We start from the raw sequence: 22,503 nt of genomic DNA on the forward strand, positions 1-22,503 counted from the left end.
TTCCATCATTCTTATTTGAAAGCTTGAATTAGCTTGAAAATGTTCCATATTTGGTCTCTAGAGCTGGATCTCTGAAACATCTAACCTTTAGCCTCCCCATTGGTGTAATTTTTGATGTTTTATATATACTTTCTTTGGTAGGATTCACATAAAGACAAGTTACCTGTGTAGTATTGTATCTTGTATTCAAATTTCAGTTTCAGTTTGCCTTTTAAGAATTTTTTTTTTTTTTTTTATTTACAACAAAAGATCACAACTGAATGTAGTATGTTCAGAGATCTGTTATTAAGAAGAATTGTGGATACAAAAACAAAACTGAGCACAGCTCATGCTAATCTTTGCCTTCCTTTAAGATGTTAAAGTGAGTGAATAATCACAACCAGTCTGATGCGGCAATTAATTCTATCTGCATACTTTGCTATGTCTGTCAGTTGTGCTTATCCAGAAAAACCAGTTTCTGGATGAGAAGGGGAAAAAACCTTCCTCCATGTGTGATCTGCTACCTTGCCTTCAGTTGAAAAGACCTTATGAAGGTTCTTTGTATCCCACATGGGATTTAAATCCAGATCTTTCTAACCAAGGGACATTGTCAATACTGACTGAGATATAGAGGCTCTTTTGCTAATCTTTCACAAATATTTTATAATAACAGATAAGAATAATTACTAAATTTAAATGAAACAGTTCGATACACATTATCATTAACACAAGGTATTTAGTAATTTAATGTACATGCATTGAGTTTTGACTGGACTTTGCAGTAGTTTGTTGTAATGAATGAGTTTACTAAAATGGTGTTTGCTATATCAAGAATTAACTGAATCTGCTGTTCTGATAACATTACATTTGTTAAAAGCAAGCATAAATTGTGGAATAAAGTGGCCTCGTGGGCTCAGTTTTTAAAAAAAAAAAAAAAATTTTTTTATATTAACTTCAACATAGGATGAGTTGTGAAACCTCTTGTGTGTGTAGTTGATAATTAAAAAGAAACTCTGTGTGTTCTTGAGCAGCTGAAGGTCGTAGCTGGAGAAACAGAATAAAAGAGGAGGATGAGAAGTCAGTTTGATTTGTGTTTGCATCTGAACTGTATATGGACATTTAACCAGCATCTGCTTGTGTTTTTAAATGTTTAGAGGAAGGTGATAGTGGCAGTTCAGTGGAACAGTGCCCATACAAATAGCCATACCATTGAATACTTCGATGCACAAACAAAGCATATGTGTGTGTGAGAGAGAGAATCTTTTAAGGAGATAATAGAGCTGAATAGCATCAAGATTGGTTTTTGATGCACCATTCCAAATGTAAGAACAGAATTCTAAGGTTGAGCGGATTTAGGATTTATATAGTGTCCGTGCAGTTAGCCTAGTGGCTGTGTGCCTCACAACCATATGCCAGGGGAAGGAGTGTCCTAGGTTCGATTCCTGTCTGTGATGTGAGGAGCTGAAGGATCTTCCTCAGCCATAGCCAAGTTAGCCGGTCTTGGGCATGGACAGTAGGGTTTTTCCTCAGTTTATCCTGGGGTTTTTCATCCCACAAAGCAAGCAAACCAGCCTTGAGAACTCAACACTACGAACATAGGATACACCGGGGCGTAGGGCTGATCACCTTATCTTGTGACTGGTTTGAGGTCCGATGATTTATAAACCCTTGACACCACAAGGTAAAAGAGGGAAAAGAAAGATGATGATAGCGTTAAGAATTGTTCATAGCTAATTGAATAAATAGTAATTTATAGTTACTTGCAGTTTCTGGATGTAAGTAGTCAGCTTTCACTAGCAAATGCTATTAAGTGAATTTGCACGTTATAAAAAATTACTGAAAAATTTCAGTAAAAATCCTGACATTCAGTACTGTATTCTTTTTTAAAAGAAATTCATTGTAGCCAAACTTCAGATACTATTCCTTTGTTCTTCTCTTTTGATAAGCTGTAGTGAGAGTTCACTGTATTTTGCAATTCTCATTCTCCTTAGTGAGCATAGCATGCTAACTTACAATTTTCATTGCTTTCAGACATGGGAAAATCCTCACCATATAGATGAATCAACAGGAGCTAAAGGTGATAATGATCCTATTGATGTTTGTGAAATAGGCTATAGGGTATGTATTTATAATGCGATATTTGAACCTTCTGCAATTCACAGTTATAAATGGTCAAGGAAAAAAAAAAATCAGTATATACAGTAGTCTCCCCTTATCTGCAGGGGATATGTTCCAAGACATCCCACGGATAGTACTGAACTATCCATGGGATGTCTTGGAATGTTGTTTACACTGTTATATACACTGTTTTTTCCTATACATACATATCTATGATAAAGTTTAATTTATAAATTAGGCACAGTAAGAGATTAACAACAATAACTAATAATAAAATAGAATGATTATAACAACATACCGTAATAAAGTTATCTGAATGCGAATGGAATCTTAGCAACCTCAGCACACGTTTTATTTTTTTAGACTTCTCTTTGGTATATCCGATTGCCAGCATCACTACTCTTGCACTTTAGGGCATTATTAAGTAAAATTGAGGATTACTCGAACACAAGCACTGCGATTCTATGACGATCGATCTGATAACCAAGAACTACTCAAAACAGCATGCCATTCCTGATTTCCAAAAGGCTGCAAGGTGAATGTAGCTTTTCCACCTTTGCAACGAGTTGCCCTGGTGTTGGACTACCTCTGGGATCAGCTGAATTGTCTATTACTAAAAGAAAGAGCCATACAGCTTCATTTTGGTGATGTAAACTTACATATGCAAAGTGGATATTAGATCCAACATTATTTCAAAGCCCAAATGTTTGTAGAAACTATGAAAGTTTCGTAAGTTGACCTGAGAACTTATGAGAATACAATCATCGGCATCCCCAAGTTCCCTCAGTTACTTAAGTCAAGTAGGTAGTGCAACTCAGGGATGCTGAGGATTGTATTCTCGTAAGCTCTCAGGTCACCTTAAGAAACTTTTATAGTTTCTACAAACATTCAGCTTTGAAATAATGTTGGATCTGATATCCGCCTTGCCGATGTAATTATAAATTGTTTATTTCTGGAATTTTCCATTTGATATCTTCGGACTGGGATTGACTGCAAATAACTGAAACCATGGATAGTGAACCCACAGATGGGGGTGTGGGGACTAAGGTACATTTTTACCTAGAATTTCTAAACAGTTTAACCATCCAACCGACCATGATGTATATACGTGTCAAAGTTACCTTGGATGCGAAGTGCCCATTAAAATTGTAATACCATTGATATTGCATTGATATAATCAATGTAGTTAATGAATATTCAAGTATATGCTATTAATTTATCATTGCTTGATCATCTGATTTATTTGATATGAAAATTTTAATCACAATCTTCTTTGAAGAATAATAAACAGTTATGTAATGAAAATTGGAGCCTCCATAGCTCAGTCGGTATAGACGAAGCCCTTTGGTCAGAAAGACCTGGTTTTGATTCCCGTCAACGACGTGAGAAACCTTTATCTGGTCTCTTTCGACTAAAGGTGAGTTATCCGGTCTCATATGGAGGTGGAGGGTTTTTTCACCTGGAAACTGTTTTTTTTTGTCCCTCAGAACATGCAAACTGGCCCCGTGAACACACACGGATTATAGTCATGAATATTTACAACATTATGTGGAAGAGAATGGGTCCTCACCACATGCCGTTACACCTGTAGTTAACTATGAATCACATCATGGTAGTCAACCTCCTAGATAGGAAATGGCACATGAATGGGAATGGAATGAAAAATTCCTGTTTTAATTTACTGTATTTTATGATATGATATTCTGGTATAAGAATTTTTTTGATTGTCAATGAATATGACACCTTAAAAGTGATAACATTATCTTTAGTCAATAAAGCAACAATTACGCTGAACAGTTTTTCTGCCTTTGATTATTTTTGCTGATTACAAAAATAAAATAAATAAAATAGATTCAATGGTAATCAATAATACTCTTGAGGAAATCTAAAAATAGCAGTGGGTAATCAAAACTACATTATTATTGCAATTGAAATAATTAAATCTTGAGTCCATTTGATATAGGAGGCCATGTCATTGCATGTTTTTTTTTTTTTTTTTTTGTCATGCTTTGTGAATCTGATCAGCAGTTTTCTTAGTGTTTTTAAATTATTTGAATTTTTTTTTTTTTTTGTTATGATAGTTACATAAGTGGTTAATTTCCTAAATATGTTACACACTCTTGAATTTTTCTTTTATATATGTTAAATGTACAATAAAATCAAAAAGATGAATCTTATACCTTTTTGATGTTTAAAAGAAACTTATATATTTTAAACATAATTTTAAAAATTACTGCATATAGTGACACTTTCATTATCACAACATGTTATGATAGATAATTTTGTTTTGCCTAATTTTGCTTGTTAAAAATAATTCTATTAGAACTAAAATTGATGTGATAAATTTTAATGAAAATTCTAAATTGACTCCTGTTCTTTGTCACCTTTTTATGCTTTCATCTTCTGCCTGTATTAACAACATCCAATATATTATACAGAATGGCTTCTTCTTCCCACAGACGATTCAGCAGATCTTTAACACTTATAAGCCTATTCTTAAGAACCTGAACCTGTACAGAGAGTCCTAGTTCCTCATAGTGGTGGAATCTCTGAACTTGTTTCAAAGTCCTCAAGAAATATAATTTAGCATCCACGTTTTTCCTGTCAACAAACTCTCTTTATCTGCCACCAAGATAAATGATCTCTTATCCTTCTTAGGTGTTTACCAAATCCTTGATTGTCATCTCAACAGAATGTCCTGTTTGTCCAAGATTTTCTGTTGAGAAAAGACTATAGTAATATCAATCTAAATCATCTTGAAAAACTGAAAACAGTGTTCTAACATATTGAGTTGGTCTAGATGCATTTAGTACACCTTTGCCATTTTAGATTTGAATATCTCTTTAAAGAGTAAAAAGAAGCCTTTTTAGCATATCTATTGAAGAAAAGTATAACAAAACCTTAAGAAATGAACTAGCAACAACATCTGTAAAATAAAACAAAAATTCTGGGCTATCTATTCAGAACAGCTTAAATGACTTTTATGGCACAGAGAAGCAGTTATGGAGATTGTTCAATAGCGAACTCAGTGGCCTTCTGTATACAAGTAGCCTAGTTGTGAAGATATTTCACATGCAGACTAAGTTCACTTATGATGGGTAAAGGATTAAAACAAGAATGTAATTTCTTGTCTTATAATTTTGTGTTCTTGGTGTAAAGAAACATCAGTGTAAAAGAGGTGGCACTATCAGATTGCAGAAATACCATAACATAATTCATTTTACCAAGGTAAAGATTACTAAAGCAGGTATTACACCAACATTTATTTTTTTTGTATTGTAATACTGTATAAAAAATAATAACATGAATAACACCCAACCTAAGCCTGTTTGCAGATGAGACTTCTGTATATAATATGTTACAGATGACAAAGTGCAGCTGATAGAAAGGAAAAGCTGGTTTTTAGAGACCTGCAGAGGTCTCCAAAATGAATCACATACACTCAGAAATTGCTTCTGGAAAATTTGGAGAAAAAAAAATAGAACTAATAATTACTTAAAATAAGGGGATATTAAATCCCACATAGTTTAAAACCGAATAAGAAACTCAAAGATTGGAATCAGAGAGTTTCTTGCCGAATATAGTAAACTATGAAGTATCGGCGACACTAGCGTTAGCAAATGCAAGTGATCCTAGTACGTAGTACAATACTGGGCAGCTCGTTACAAAGGTGGAGATGTTCAGATCGCTATTCTTAGGTATTTTCCATAATGTAAAAACACATTTCCTAGGAAATGTATGCTGTTATTACATTATGGAGGGAGGTCACTACCCAGACCGGTTTCAGCCTTTTTTGAGGCTTCATCAGTGAGTAAGTAGACCTAATAATACCAAAGTGTATAGCGAAAAGAACTTATATACTCTGCTACGAGTTATCCAAACAGGTGCAACCATTAAGTTACTTAAATATAAAGAGCTAATAAGCTTCATTTCGGCAATGAAAACATTACTTAAAATAAGGGGATATTAAATCCCATTATAGTTTACTATATTCGGCAAGAAACTCTCTGATTCCAATCTTTGAGTTTTAAAACTATGTGGGATTTAATATCCCCTTATTTTAAGTAATGTTTTCATTGCCGAAATGAAGCTTATTAGCTCTTTATATTTAAGTAACTTAATGGTTGCACCTGTTTGGATAACTCGTTCGCAGACTATATAAGTTCTTTTTGCTATACAGTTTGGTATTATTAGGTCTAGCTGCTCACTGATGAAGCCTCAAAAAAGGCTGAAACCGGTCTGGGTAGTGACCACCCTCCATAATGTAATAACAGCATACATTTCCTAGGAAATGTGTTTTTACATTATGGAAAATACCTAAGAATAGTGATCTGAACTTCTCCACCTTTGCAACGAGCTGCCCAGTATTGTACTACGTACTAGGATCACTTGCATTTGCTAACGCTAGTGTCACCGATACTTTATAGTTTACTATATTCGGCAAGAAACTCTCCGATTCCAATCTTTGAGTTTCTTATTCGGTTTTAAAACTATGTGGGATTTAATATCCCCTTATTTTAAGTAATGTTTTCATTGCCAAAATGAAGCTTATTAGCTCTTTATATTTAAGAACTAATAATAATAATCAAAAAAAAAAAAAGAATTACCAATTACTTTTAAGTAGAATACAAATTAGTATCACACTGAAAAGAAACTTGTGTATTTAAGATTTAAAAAGAATCGACATTCAGAAGCTGTCAGAGGTGAACTGTGGACCAAAATAAATATGCATTATATTGTTGAAAAAAAAAAATGACAGTTTGAAAACAAAAACCAGACCTGAGAGACTCACTGGCAAAACATGAAGAAAATATTGATTCAGCCAAGTCCATGTGTGGGTGGTGTTGGGAAATTAGGATGATGCATGCTTTCTTATATTAGCTTTGCACATGACAGGTTTCAAAACTTTGAGCACAAGTAGTCAGGGAGAAAGAAGGAATCTGCTGATGTGTTTCTTGAACAGCTGGAAATTGTAATCTTTGACAAAAACAGTATGTGGAAGGCTCTTCCAAAGAGTGGGGATAGGTGAAAAATGAAAAAGGAAAATCTATGTATAAGAGAAAGAGGGGGTTGGAGTCATGTATTAAGCCTTCTTCTGGATGGCATCAAGCATTTTTATGAAGATTTTCATTGTACTACCCTAGATTTGATATACGTTTGGGGAAATTTGTGATTTACATAATGTTAAGAGTTGTAGAGATGAGAAGTAATGTATTGAACAGATGAGAGCAGTTTTGTTGGGCTGTGTGATTTGTCTGTGCCAGGAAAAGCTGGAGGTATAATCGGCTGAAATATCTTATCTTGGCTGAAGATTTGAATGTCATAAAAAGTAAGGAGAATAGGATGAATCTCTTAGAAGAGATATAGGACAGAACAGTGTTTTGGTAAAGTTGAAGTTTGCAAGGTTATCCTCTTCCCTTTGGAGATTGATAAAATGTTAAAATGTTGCTTATGGAAGAATTTGAATCACGAATCATTTAAGTAAATTGAGATTTATCAAATTAAGTAGAGGAACCAGCTTATGTTGTCATCATAACTATAGACAGGATTTGTAGTCATTGAAAGAAGGCTATTAATGTTGTAAGAGGAAGAGTATAGGCAAAATCACGTGGTCCTAGAATATCCAAGCTTTGATAGAGAAATAAGGATAGCATCCACTATGACATATAGTTAATGACTTGAAAGAAAACCACTGACCTACGAGGGCTGTTCGATAAGTCCATGCAAAGTCTAAGAGATGGTGCCACCAGTACGTATCGAGGTTATTTTTAGTTGCTGGCAACTGTTGGAGGATCACACACTAAGTTTCAGTCAGAAAATTTCTATTACTCTGTGTTTGACATTCATTTGAATCAATCAAGTACCGTGATTTGTGAAAAATAGATGAGAAACAATTTCGTGTAGTGATTAAACATTACTTCTTGAAAGGCAGAACGGCTCAGTAAACCAAAGCTAAACTCGATAAACATTATGGTGAGTCTGCACCTTCGATCAGAACAGTTTATAAATGGTTTAGTAACTTTCGAAGTGGCCATATGAGCACAAGTGACACTGAACGTTCTGAACACCCTGTAATTTCAGTAATTTCTGGAACAGGGTGTTCTGAACACCCTGTTCCAGAAATTACTGAAAAAATCCATGATATGGTGATGGATGATAGAAGAGTGAAGGTGTGTGAAATTGCTAAGGCTGTGGGCATCTCAAATGACCGCATACATAATATTTTACACGAGCATTTGCATATGAGAAACTATTCGCAAGATGGGTGGCATGTTTGCTCACATGGATCAAAAGCATCAATGTGTGAACTGTTGCAAATTGTTCGATTCACGCTACAAAGTCCTTTCGCATCCCCCCCCCCCCCCACTCTTCAGATTTGGTTCCCTTGGACTATTATCTATTTCCAAACATAAAAAAAATGGCTGGCAGGAAAGAGATTTTCATCAAACGATGAGGTGATGCCGAAACAGCTGCCTATTTTGAAGAGTTGGACAAATTATACTATATAGAAGGGATCAAAAAACTCGAGCGTCATTGGACTAAGTGTATAGACCTCAAAGGAGACTATGTTGAAAAATAAAAAATGTTTGTCCCCCAAAAAAAATATGTTTCTTCATTTATGCAAGGCCTTATCAAACAACCCTCGTAATTACAGATGGCATCTGTCAGACTTCCTTCATTATTTTCAAGAGGATTGAGGTTAGGGCAGTGTAATAATAGATTGGACAACTGTATCTCCCATTTTTAGGGAATTGTTTTATTTCTATGCCATTACAAGGGCAATGTGAGAAAAATGCTCGTAGGTCACTGCAAGAAAAAGTATATCAACTTGTAATATCAATATAAAGATGGTTGTTAATTCAAGAGCACAAAATTTGAATATAACTGAAGGACCGATATCTAGATCAGGAAACTTTTTGTGATGTCTTTGCAAAAGATAAGAGAAGGCATTCAGTGGACTCTTCATAGGGTAGTTTAAGGTGGTCTTTGATATCTGGGTGATATTACCATTGTGTCATCTTAAGGATGTTTCTATAAGGTGAAAAATCCGAACTCTACAGTGGATACAAGAAATTAGAGGCAGTCTAAATAAATAAATCATGGAAAGACTTCAGTAAGAATATTTAAGATAAATATTAGTGCTTAGAAATGGAGGAAATACGGTAAAAGGAATCAGGGGTGATAAAGGTAATATATAAACTGAAACTAAAGGTATTTTGGATATCTCAAGTAATTACTTCAAAAGACTCTTAAATGAAACTACTACCATTTTATCATGCAGTGACAAAATGGTAATAGAAAGAGGGATGCAGTCAGGAACATATCAAAATATATATCAATACTTGATGTAGAAACATTCATCAAAGCCTGAATGTGAAAAGGAAGCTTGAGTAAATAATATGTATTTATATCAAGAGAAATAATACAACATCAAGAGACATCCAGGGAGAGACTCATTGAAGGAGGCTACATATCATACCTCCTTCTCTTGAAATCATTCATACTATCTACATTCACCATATTCAATGACAAGCCACTCCAGTCATGCACTGCTCTCAGAATTAAATTAGCTCTTTCACCTTTCTTGACTGTATTCATTCTCAACTTCCATGGATGCTCTGTCACCACCACCACCACCACCACCACCCATCCTCCATAAAATAACAATCCCATCTGCTTGGCATCCTGTATGCCCATTCAGAAGTTTGTAGGACTCTTAAATTCATTGCATCATAATCATTTTCCACAGTCCCACCATCATCTTCAATATTCTCCTCTTCACACTCTATTCTGCATCACCTCAGAAACCAGGAAACTAGATCTGGGCACAGTAGTCCAGATAAAGCCATATCGAAGTCTTGTAAAGTGGCAAAATGACTTACTTACATATCAGTGTTCATTTCAGCACCTGCAATTATCCTTTCTGAATGGTATTTGCTGTATTGTCCCCAAACTCTGATTTCCTATCCCTAACTTGGTGTATAACTTTACATTTACTAATTGAACATAGCCATTTTCACATGTCCATAGTTCTGACCCATTCAAATCATTCTGTAGGTACTGCCTCCAGGTTATGCACGTCTTCCATGTTGTATCCTGTCAGAAGCCTTAGCAAAGTCCAAAAGTATCATGGCGTATCCATTGCCCTCGTCTAACACAACACTGACATTATAATAATGTGTTAGCAAGTTGGTCAAACATGACCTTCCCTTAGTAAATGACCATGCTGTTCATTGCAAAATATAGATTCTCTGCCAACCCATTTCTGTATATAATCTCTTATCAACTTTTCCAAAAATTTCACAACTACTTCAGAGATATAGTTATGCATCAATCTTTTTATCACCCTTGTGCATTGTAACTACCATACATTCTTTTCACTCATGTGGAATCTTCCCTATGCTGAGACTCGAATTATACAGCAAGGTGTCAGAGGTACAACCAGTTCAACTGAAAACTCTTAGCATTAGTACTGATATCCCATCTGCCCTCCTTGCTGAATTCTTATTCAGCCATAGAGGCTGAATAAGAATTTCCTATTGTGCTGTTTAGATGTCCAACTTGAACCAGCTTTTCCTTTTTTCTTTGTGTATTTCTTCCTTAGTAAGACCTTTTTATTGGACCATAGGCACAAATAAGTTGTTCTCCATTCTAATATTTCTCCACATGACTACTTGAAATTGCTTGCCAATCTAGATTATTATTTTTGACTTTAGTGTGGAATACTACAGCAATGCCTTCCTTTCTTTAATGATTATTGCCTGAATATAACATAACATCTTGTAGTTATTTAGAAAAATCTTACTCACTTTGTCTTCTTTGTTTCAGTAACAGCATTTACCATATTTTTCGATAGATAACTAATGATAAATAACGCGCACCCCCAACATTTTCATCACTTCTTTTGCTGTATAGATAACGTGCATGCGCCAACTAGCGGTAGAGTTAGGAAGTACAGACAGAGGATGGAGGAATTCTTTAAAAGCACGTGCATTGCTAGTAGCAGTGGTAGATTTTTTTTTTAATTCAAAATTTTACAATTTTTACATTATTGGGGAGCACTATGACATTAGTACGACTTTTTATATGACCCGAAAGATAACTTGTGTGGACTGCATCATTCTCTTGTAACTAGTTGCCTCAACAATTGAAAGGTAGGTGTATATTTTTTGTATTTTATGAAGTTACATTATTCCGTACATCCTGTTTTAAAATATTTCATTAAATAAATCATTATTTATTTATATTTTGTTATTAGATCTGAATTACCCATAGAAGACAGAAGTACCTCTCAGAGAAAATCCTACACAGCACAGTTCAAGCTTGAAGTGGTAGAAGTAGCAAACGAAAAAGGGAATTGTGAAACTGGTAGATTGTTCAGTGTTGGAGAAAGTAGTGTTCATGAATGGCGAAAGGCTGAAACAGTCCTGAAATGTTTACATATGAGGAAACGTGCTATGAGGTTTAGGTGCTTGTGGCCAACCATAGGGAAAAAAAAAACTGTTTGATTGGGTTGTTAGTGAAAGAGCTAAAGGTATGAGAATATCTACTGTCCGTGTGTTGCAGGAATCGAAAAGAATTGTGCAAAACGACAAAATTTGCCATGCAACTGAGAAGTGAAAATAGCTAAATTTCGTTTGTTTCTGAGAGAAAACTTGTGTGGGGGTTGATGCTTGTCACTTTGGGAATATGGTTGAGGTTCCTGTAAGTTTTGTAACTTGTTGCAAAAGTTTACAATTTTGCAACTAGTTACACATTCTCACATTCTCCAACCAAAATTTCTAATGATAAAGGTTGGAATTTATCCAACCTTTATCATTAGAAGTAACAATAATATCTTTGGAATCACAACGTTTTGGAACAGTCTTTCTTTTGAAAATCATCATCGGTGGCAGTTTGGAACCATCTGCAGTTATGCAGAGAACCACAGTAAAGTTAGACCTTTCGTTCCCTGTTGTAGCAGCTGAAATCTCTTTTGCTCCCTTCAAATCTAACTTTACTGTGGTTTTCTGCGTAACTGCAGATGGTTTCAAACTGCTACCGATGGTGATTTTCAAAAGAAAGACTGTTCCAAAAGGTTGTGATTCCAAAGATATTATTGTTACTTCTAATGATAAAGGTTGGATAAATTCCAAAGTTATGAAATTTTGGTTGGAGAATGTGTGGCGAAAGAGAAAAATGGCATTTTTCAACCCAAAATCTTTGTTAGTGTTGGATTTGTGTAGGGCATACACGACAGCAGAAATTCAAACAATTGTAAGTATTCCAAATTGGCTGTCATTCCAGGTGGTTTAACAAAAAAACTCCAACTCCTTGATCTTGCAGTAAATAAACCATTCAAAGACAATTTGCAGGCTAAGTGGATGGCTGTATGATGAATGGCATCCAAGAATATAACAAAACAGGGCAGATGAAAAGAATGTCGTATAAAGTTATAATTACGTGGATTGTAGATAGTTGGGCTGCTGTAAGTGAAAACTGTGTTAGAATTGGTTTCATTAAAGCACAAGGGAATGCGGTGGTATCCGGTGACAATGATTATGAAGCTGAAGAAATACTAAATGAGAAATTTTTAACACAATTGATTCTTTCAATATTGAGTCTGATGAAGAATTTTTTGGATTTGAATAGTGTAATGTACAATAAATATTAAGTAATACTTCTAACTTAGTTTTGTTATTACATTTGATTTACCTCTTACCTTTCAGATGTATACTGCGCATGTTCATTTTTAACGAATGTAGACTTTTTGTATAGATAACACATGCGTTATCTATACAAAAAAAGAGGAGAGGCACTAGATTAGGTTTCTTATCTCTGGTTATGTCTATATTGTACCCTAACACAGATCTCGGCCCTACCTCTAGATGTTAAAAAAAAAAAGAGAAAATTCTTTCTGAAGGTAACTAGACATATAATACATCTGTGTTAGGAAATATTAGTAAAAATCTAGAAATAAATGCTGATCAGTGATTGCCATTTCTGTGTGTGTGTTGTTTGGTGATCAGATGTTATTCCAAGGATGCTTTATGTGAGGATTAGTAAATAAGGGTATATTTTTTTGGAGAAACAAGAACAGTACTGCTTTGTGGCATTTGAAGTTGGCCAGGATTTTCCTCCACTTGAAGAATGACTCGGAGATCAACATTTAAGGCATTGGATTCTAATTTTGATTATTTCATCCTTGCAAGGTTTTCAGATGAGGTATAGTGTGTTATCAGTAAAAGCATGACTGATATGTAGTAAGGAAGAGATTAGTGTACGGCAGGGAAAGAGCAGATGAAATAACATAGTCCATTTTTGAGGAAGTCCAAACAAAGAACGAAAACCATTCACCATGACATGAAAAGAGAAGAGGAAAGAAACTTACCTGGTTGCAAAAAGGAATGAGACCTTGGGACTGGAGTGTGCTTCTATGCTAGATTTCATATACTAGAAATGTCAGTAGCTTGGGTTCCTCTTAATCTTTCCCTGGCATGTGCACAGAAGTTTCTTTAACCAGTAATTAACTTAAATACCACCTGGACACTTAAGATTAGAAGAACAGACAGATTGATCTCAGCATTTATAAATACTGACTATATGTATTAAAATAATTTTATTGTATAATGAATAAGAATTATTATCTATATAATTCAAAATTATCAAATCTTCCTTTATTGTTTTGCATAAGATGCATTATAATAGTTATATCATGATATAACTTACGAGAGTGGTTCCATAAGTTTCCAGCCTGACTTACTTTTAGAGGTGATAGAAAGAAGAAAACTGTGTCACTTTTCAACATAATCCCCCATTACTTCGACACACTTTTCACATTTTCGAATTAACATTTCTGTGCCTTTGAAAAAAAAAAAAAAAAAAAAGTCCGTACTTTTGTCTGCAAAATGGCTAAAACTGCATCTTTCACCTCATTGTCATCTGCAAATTTTCTTCCTCGAAGGTCTTTCTTTAGTTTTGAGAAGAGGTAGTAGTCACTCAGTGCTAGATAGGGTGGGTGGTCAATCTCCTGGAAGCCAGTCCTTTGCAACAATAGCCGTATGGGCTGGAGCATTGTCATGAAGTAGGTGAACACCATAACCTAGCATTCCTCATGTCTTCTCTTTTATGGCGTCACGAAGTTTGTGCAGGAGTGAACCAAGGAAAGTCAATTGGTATTCTCAGTTGACTTTCCTTGAAATCAATTGAGAATTTCTTGTCAATCCCAAAAGATTGTTGCCATGATCTTGGTGGACTAAGTAACCTTGGCTTTTCTCAGCAGTGCTTTGCTTGGTTTTTTGCAAAATTCCCTTTTGGAAAGAGTATCATAATAAAGGACCATGGTTTCATCCCTGGTGACAATGGATTCCAGCACTTCTCTGATTCCCTTAGCAAAGCTCTAAAAACATCATGGGAATGGGTCACATGATGCTCCTTCTGAATTGAAGAAAGAAGTTGGGGCACCCACCTTGCACTGACCTTCATCATGCGAAGCTTCTCGTGAATGATGCGATTGATGGTTGTTATAGAAAGTCCCAACCTTGCTGAGATTTCTTTGAGCTTCATCTGTCTGTCACTGAGCAGTTCCTCCTCAACAAGAGACATTTGCTTCAGTCATCACTTCCACAGGCTAACCATCATGAGGATAATCTTCAGTGCTTTCTTCCTGGGCAAAACTATTTAGCCCATTCATTCATGGTGGAATATGAAGGAGAAGTTTCCTCATTAACACCATCGAATTACTGTTTGATAACACTTGGAGAAAGCTCTTCTTTGGTGGAAAAACTTTATCACAGTACAGTACTCAATTTTTAACGTTACAGCCACTTGGCATGCTACATATTAGTCAAACAAGTGCCTTCAACTGAATGACAAACAGGTAGAGAGTTGAAACTGGTACACTAAACTCCTCAGAGATGGTGCTGTCTGTCATTCATGCCGTTTTAAAAATGGCATGAATTTTGTATGTCAGGCTGGAAACTTTTAGAACCTACCTTGTAAATATATTAAAATTGCCACTTTTCTGAAACTACTGAAACTATCAGTTAGCACACTTACTGAAGTTAGTATTTTCATTTGACTAAAATTGTTTTTTGTATATGTGGTTCTATAGAGAAAAATAATAACCTTAAGGGTCAAATTAAGGGCCCTTAAAATTACCATAAGGGCCTCTCCCCATCAATATGGAAATCTTGTTTTCTGTTTACTTAAGGATTTGTGTACTCTAAGAAGGAAATAGGACAGTATAATCCAAGTTGGAATAATTCTTCGTGGTACTTACAGGTGGCTACACGTGGTGAAGTTTTGCAAGTTAAAGTTTTAGGATTAATTGCTTTGATAGATGAAGGTATGTTTAACTGTTGAAACTTTAATCTCTTAATCATTATAGTTTGCTGAATGCTGAACTTTTAGTAGAATTCATATTATCTATCAGTCCTTATATTAAATGTAATATCTTTTCTGTATGTTTTTCATAGCTATTTATACTTTGATTTATTTTTGTAGTAAAAACCATCTTTATTTTGCAATTTTAGGTGAGACAGATTGGAAAATTATTGCTATCGATGTTAATGACCCTTTGGCTGAAGAACTACATGGTAAATATATGTAAAAAAAAAAAAAAAAGTATATATATATATATATATAAAATAAATGAATAATAATATATTTGGTATGTGCTGTGAAATACACAAAGAACCTGATGAGAATTATTTTTCCTTTCTTGTTATTAGTGATAAATGTAGTAGTACATGTAGCCATTTTTCAGAAACAATCAGTGTCCATAACCTGTAATTCTTATGAAGTAAAAAAATGGACTCATTTGTTATGATTCATTCATTCATTTATTCTTTAAACAGACAAACAAAAATAACAATTGGAAAAAATCACTAATAAGTTGAGCCTTCATTGATTATTGGAATTGCTGCTCTTTGGTATGGCATGGAGGCTGCAGGTTCTTTTATGTACTAAAGAGAGTTGAACCACCTGTTCAGTTATAAGATTTCTCATATTTCTGTAGTATGGATTTATGCCAACAGATTGCTGATATTAACTACATGGAAATATTAAAAACTGATCTTTATTAATTCTTCACTATGTGGTTTCTCCTGAAGTGTATGATAAGTCATGCAGAACTTGGTAGAGCTAAGAATTATTAAACGTCGCTTTTTTTAGTTTTTGTTTCCATATTGTTAATACTATCAGTTCAGCATTATGAAGGTTAGATTAGCCATGCACAAATGGATTTTGATTCCCAGAAACAGATCATTCTCCTCCATTCCCTTTCACAAAACAGACTGGCTAGAAAATAAGGCATCTGACCTCCCAATTCCAGCCTTTCCAAATCTGATCTAACAACCAGAAATCACTTTTTCTGGTGTCCATCAAATTCAGTTTTATTCAATATCTTACCTCCTTAAAGGCCACCACTGTGCTTTGATTAAGCTATAATCCAATCCACTTGGAGAGTTATAGTGGTAAGAGCTTGAAGCTCTTGGTATAGCCACCTTAACCATCCTGGTCAAATGATAGAGGACCAGATATGCAAAAACAGTCTCTCAAGATGCACTAAATCAACATGGGAGAGTAGATCAACTTTCCTCATGAAGCCAGGAAACCAAATCTTTCAACTGGTAACTTAAATGATATTCAGCTGAATTACCCAGTTTCGTATAGAGGTAGTGGGTTTCTTTTCAAAAACTGGCTGTTCATCCTGCAAACCAACTAGAGAACACATGCAATTAATAGAAATAATACAGTCTTACAGCCTTGGTTGTTTTGAACATAATTCTCACTGATTGAACTCTCATACTGATCTAGCTGCCACCTTAGGATTAAGGGGATGTGTGAAAATGGTTCAGTCAGAGAGCCAGTCCTTATCTAAATTGCTAATATAATTGCTTCAGAATATTCATGTTAAATGTGAGAAAACTCATTTAAATGAGAATTCAAAGAGCTGGGAGAGACATGGAAACAGTTAAGGGAACATTTTAGGGCTTGCAGTAATGAGATCAAATTCAGAACAAACACTTGTATTTCCATATTCAGATTTCTGGTCATGGCGATTCATGTTAGAATTTCTAGAATGAACTATGTAAAGACATGAACGAAATAGCTAATTTAATAACTGAATAAGTAAAGCTTAAGGGAGATGGTAAATCCCGTATTATTCTACAGCCGGGTATGAAACTTGGATCGAAATCCTAGAGTTTCATGCCGAAAAAACTATCGGCGAGCCTAAGTGTAAGTAATCACTTGGGTAGTACAACACCAGGGCAACTCAGAGCAAAGGTGGAGCAAGCTCCATCAAATAAAATAGCCTTTTGGCTTGTTATTGTTGTAATAACAATATGGCAATTTACCAGCTTCATTGTAATTCATTGGAGGCTAGAATTACAATCATCTTCAGAACAAGGACAGTCACATGCATGGAAGGCGACAGTGGCACTCTTTGTGGTGATGTTTTGTAATTATTGCTGATTGGTGGAAAGGGTGGTATGCTAAATTTATGTAGAATTACTCCACTGCTATTACAAGTCAATGAGTTTTTCTAACTTTCCTCTCCATTTGTCATTAATAAGCTAATGATATGTACAAAACTATTTATTATTGGTTAGAAATTTTTTAAAAAAACAAACCACTACAATTTTTTTTTTCTAAATGAAGTCTATCATACTTTTGTACATGTGTAACTAAAGTATAGCATGACATGTAATTTATTGCACACCCACAATATCACAACTGTAAATGTCTTGGATATTTCTTTGATTTTTAACAAACCTATTTATTCATACTTATTCTTTTCTCTAGGTATGCTAGTCACATGTCATCATCATCAAATTCCTGACATGTACCCTCAAGGGGTGTACAGGATATGATAGTACTACATGAAAAATTTACATCATTACTAACTTCCTATCTACAATTTTCCTCTAAATCAGTCTGTTACTTGTCAAGACTCCAACATTATCAGATCTTATATTTCTATCGTCTAAGGCACTTTGTAGAAAGTTTATATTTTTCACTTGGTTAGACTATAATAAATTTAGTTTAATTCTTCATCCAAGTGTGAGCAAACAAGGTTTGCGCCTGAAAATGTCTTCAGGACTGAGGTAAGGTAGTACAACACGGGGCAACTCGTAGCAAAGGTGGACCAAGCTAACATCACTCCTATCTCAGTATCTCCCATAACGCAAAACACATCTCCTTGCAGATATGTATAATGTTATGCATTAGGTCAGAAGCCCTGGTCGGTTCTCCGCATTCCTTTAAAGGCTATGTGGAGGTCTCCTCTCAGTTATACAGCTTTGACCCTTAAGCACCCCACCAGTCACATGTAGAGGATTCATATTTGATGTATGCAGATCGAAATATAATTACCTACTTAGAAATTTAAAAATATAAATAATTATACAATTTCTCTTAATTATCAACAAATTATATAACTGGAAAGCAAAAAAAAAAAAAGTCTTCTAACATAACTTTGGCTTCTCTAGAAAGCATACGTACTGATTCGCCATGTATACTCCCCTTTCACCATAGAAGAGTAACAAAACAATAAGATTTGTATGATGCCTTGCATGAATGTGTTAAGTTTTAATTCTTCGTGGAGTACTTATTTTTCTATCCTTGCAAACAAATCCAATTTTCCTGACTGAGCCAACTGGCTTGGCAGGAAATACAGTGGATGAATTTCATCACCCAGTTTGAGAACAACTGCCCAGGTTATTTTAGAGGCATTGCCTGAAAAGAGTCTGTTTAGTCTCCAAAGCTGAGTTCCCTGATCATCTAATCCCTAACCTACAGTACTAAATGTAATAGGTTATCTCATAAGTGAAATGCATATAAAGATATTTACATATGAGCCTACGGTTCACACCTTAGAATTGCTTGACTTTTTTTTCTTTTTAAAACTTTAGTATGTATTTTTCTTTTCATTGGACTGTTCATTTTTATCTTGCTCATAGTTGCTTATTTTAAAACTCATTCTTGTATCTTGGATCAATCTAGTGACTTTTTTTTTGTGTGTGTTCTCTTCTGTGAATGTATGCAGATTTTTGGTTAAAAAACTCGTTAGCAATGATTAGTTGATTTCTAGGGAAAAAATGTAGCACTTAATCCTGCTATTTTTTTTTCTGAATTTTCCCAAAACATTTTTATATGCCTGGAATTCATATCTTACTCAGCTGTTTGTTTCCAACAAGACCCTAACTCTTTTTCTTTACATCAGTTCTGAAATGCATCTTCTCTATTAGAACATTCATTCAACAACTAAAGGTACAAATAAATCATCACTGAATTTGCTATTTTGAAATTTGTCATTCTACTTGATTGGTTCTAAGTTTTTCATTTTTAGTGTTAAATACTATGCTTGTTCCCTCCTTTCTCGTATTCCTATTATTTAGAAGGATTTCTAGAAAAGACCTAGCTTTGACCTGTCTAGGATGCAAAGAACTTTTATCTTTTCAAGAGAAAATGATTTAGCTGTTCTCATGTGGAGATGAGTTTTTTTTGCCTCTCAGAAACTGGTTTTTCACAAAAAACCAGCAAAACAGGAAAACCAGCCAGAAGTGCATACATTATTTACAGACAATGCAGATAGGATTAGCTGGTCTATCATAAGCAGTATTCATGTTCCTAAGCGGTTTAGTTACTTGGCTATGGTAGCCCATTGATGAGATGTTGATGGTGCCTAGATTCAATTTTGTTGAGTTTCTGAAAAATATAATGGAAGAGCTTGTAAAAATAATCATAATTTAAAATTCTGAATATTTTTACTTATTGTTTATGTTGGTATGTTTATTAGTTTTAGTTTCATAACACGCATTGTTAGCACTTGCGATGTGCCTGTTATTGAAATTGTTTTGTCAAAAGCGATATGTAAAGCAGTTAAAAAATTTATGTACTTACCGGATTTGAATAGTTGTGTTACTTGAAACAAATTTATTGTAGTTTAAAATATTAAGTTTTATGTTTTATGAAGACATTCTCTTGTCGCTAACGTAATCTGTGTGTCAGCCATTATACTTAGTTTCTCGCTTGCCACTTTCAAGGAGTACGCATGCTCGATGAGAAGTTTGATGTGTGATTGACAGTTGAGAAGAACAGCGTTCGGTATCAGGGAAACGGCTGTAAACAAGGTTTGGAAAGAAATTAGAACACAAGCCGGCAGACATTTAGATTCGGAGGAAATTGAGTTTTTTATGCGACAGTCAGAAGAAAATTAATAGTGTATTCCGAAAAAGGAATCGTGGAACTATGAAGTTTAAAGTGGAATAAGTATTGATAAATAAAAGGGAAATATTGCTATAGGCGTTTTAAAAGGAATATTGGAGGAAACGTTAATTGGAAGATTTATAGTAGATTCCAAAAAGGGAATTGTAGAACTATGAATTTTTTTAAACTGGAAGAGTTGAGACTGTTAATAAACATTAGTGAATAAAAGAAGAAATTGCTATTTATGTTCCAAAGGAATGTCCGAGAAAACTCTGATTAGGAAGTTTCATCTGTATTAAGGATGCCGGATCTAACTATTATTTCTACTGAAAAAGAGAGAATTGAGTTAGGAAGAATTAATGTGTGCTACATGAGTGATGAGAAAGGATCCTGTGAAAATGAAGAATAACGTCATATAATCTTCGGAAAAGGGCCTTGACACCTATGAACCATTTTGTCATTGTGCTAACAAAGTGTTTAGTCTAGTCGTAAGTATAAGTTTATTTTAAAAAGGCCTTGTATTCAATTAATTCTGTAGTTTGTTATGTAATATTGTTTGAAGTGTATATATATTGTTTTTGTTTTATTAAATGTGTTTATTTTGTATTTTGGTCTTGAGTCAGTGATTTATTTGGATTCTGAGAGCAATAGTAAAAAAGGAGGTCATTGCGCCAATCGGAGTGAACCCTTGTGCATATATAGGTACACTCTGAATAAAAAAAAAAAATAATAATTGTTGAACAGAGATCATCTCTATGTACAGGATAATATTAAATAATTAAAAATCCTATATTTAAACAATGGCACAGCTGGTAGGATTAATATTATGATAATATCCTCTATATAAAAATCTCACTTTTATTAACAAGCTTTTTGAAACAAGACACTTTTCCAAATGGTGTGATATATGATTGTTTATCATAATAGCATACTATTTGGTCAAATTCTCAAATTTTCATCTCATCCTCATTTGTTAAGAATCTAAATGGATGTCTATATCCACTCAATAAAAAGTTAAAGATTGGACATTGAGTCTGGAATAACTTGTCAGTTTTTCTCCTCCTAATTATTCATCTTTATGCCTTAATTTACTTTTAATGATCTAGATCTGTATAATGTTAATGTAAATAGTATGCATAAAGATATAGATATATTCATTTACTCATAAATGCTCATCTTGAGATGTAATCATATTTAACCTATACTTACTGAAAAATTATTTCACAGTGCAAATTTTGTGGGTATTAAGTATCAGATTAAAAAAAATAGAATTGAATGTGACATATGTAATTAGTGTGTTTATTTATAATCGTTATCATACGTCATACGTAGGCTGTTCAATAAGTAATAAGACTATATTTATACAGAAAACAGATTACCTTTAATCGTCATCATTTACATGGTCTTTTTCGAAAAGTAACTACTGTTAGACGTGATGCATTTGTCCCAACGTTGCGTCCACTTCTTAAACACGTGAGAGTCCGTTTTTTGAGAGTTCTTTCAGAACTGGCTCCACATCTTTTACACATGCTTTGTTGCTTTCGAAATGGCGGCCTCTTAGTGGTTTCTTGAGCTGAGGAAACAGCCAGAAATCGCATGGTGCGAGATCAGGACTGTATGGAGGGTGTGGTAGGATATCTGTATTGTCCTTCTGCAAAACGTCCACTACGCAACCAGCAATATGTGGCCTTGCATTATCGTGGTGCAATAAGAAGCCATTCTTCAGCAATGGATGCTTCCTTTTGACGTGCTTGATGATAATCGCTGTTGTGTTGATCATTTTCTCTGTGATGGACGTTGAAGGTCTTCCCTCACGTTCAAGATCTTCCACATTTTGCCTTCCTTCCTTAAAAGTTTTATGCCAGCAAAAAACACTTGCCCTCGACATTGCTTCATCGTGGAAAGCTTCGCGTATCATGTTAAAAATGTCCGATGCCGATTTTTGCAAACGCACACAAAATATAATCGCATAACGCTGTTCCAAAGATGCTTCCATTTCAAAGACTGGTCGCACGCCGATGAGCACTTGCGTTTAGTCACGTGACACTCTGGCACATCAGCCCGTATACGCCATCTATCAACCTCTTTTGTTAATACATACAGCAACATTTCTTTATGGGGGTGCTTAAGGGTCAAAGCTGTATAACTGAGAGGAAACCTCCACATAGCCTTTAAAGGAATGCAGAGAACCGACCAGGGCTTCTAACCTAA

At 34.6% G+C, this 22,503-nt stretch overlaps 1 protein-coding gene across 1 annotated transcript in view; it reads left to right on the plus strand.

Moving 5' to 3' along the window:
* Nucleotides 1–22,503, plus strand: part of Nurf-38 (Inorganic pyrophosphatase Nurf-38) — a 76,356-nt gene that overhangs the window by 7,125 nt on the left and 46,728 nt on the right. The window contains exons 2-4 of the mRNA XM_090403877.1: nt 2,011–2,097; nt 15,361–15,424; nt 15,612–15,674. Of these exons, the coding sequence (XP_090260003.1) occupies nt 2,011–2,097; nt 15,361–15,424; nt 15,612–15,674 (214 nt within the window). The remainder of the gene's footprint in view (nt 1–2,010; nt 2,098–15,360; nt 15,425–15,611; nt 15,675–22,503) is intronic.

The sequence above is a fragment of the Typopeltis vanoorti genome, chromosome 14 (assembly GCF_054136105.1).
Source record: "Typopeltis vanoorti isolate ZY-2024b chromosome 14, IOZ_Tvanoo_1.0, whole genome shotgun sequence".
In the NCBI taxonomy this organism is placed as follows: Eukaryota; Metazoa; Arthropoda; class Arachnida; order Uropygi; family Thelyphonidae; genus Typopeltis; species Typopeltis vanoorti.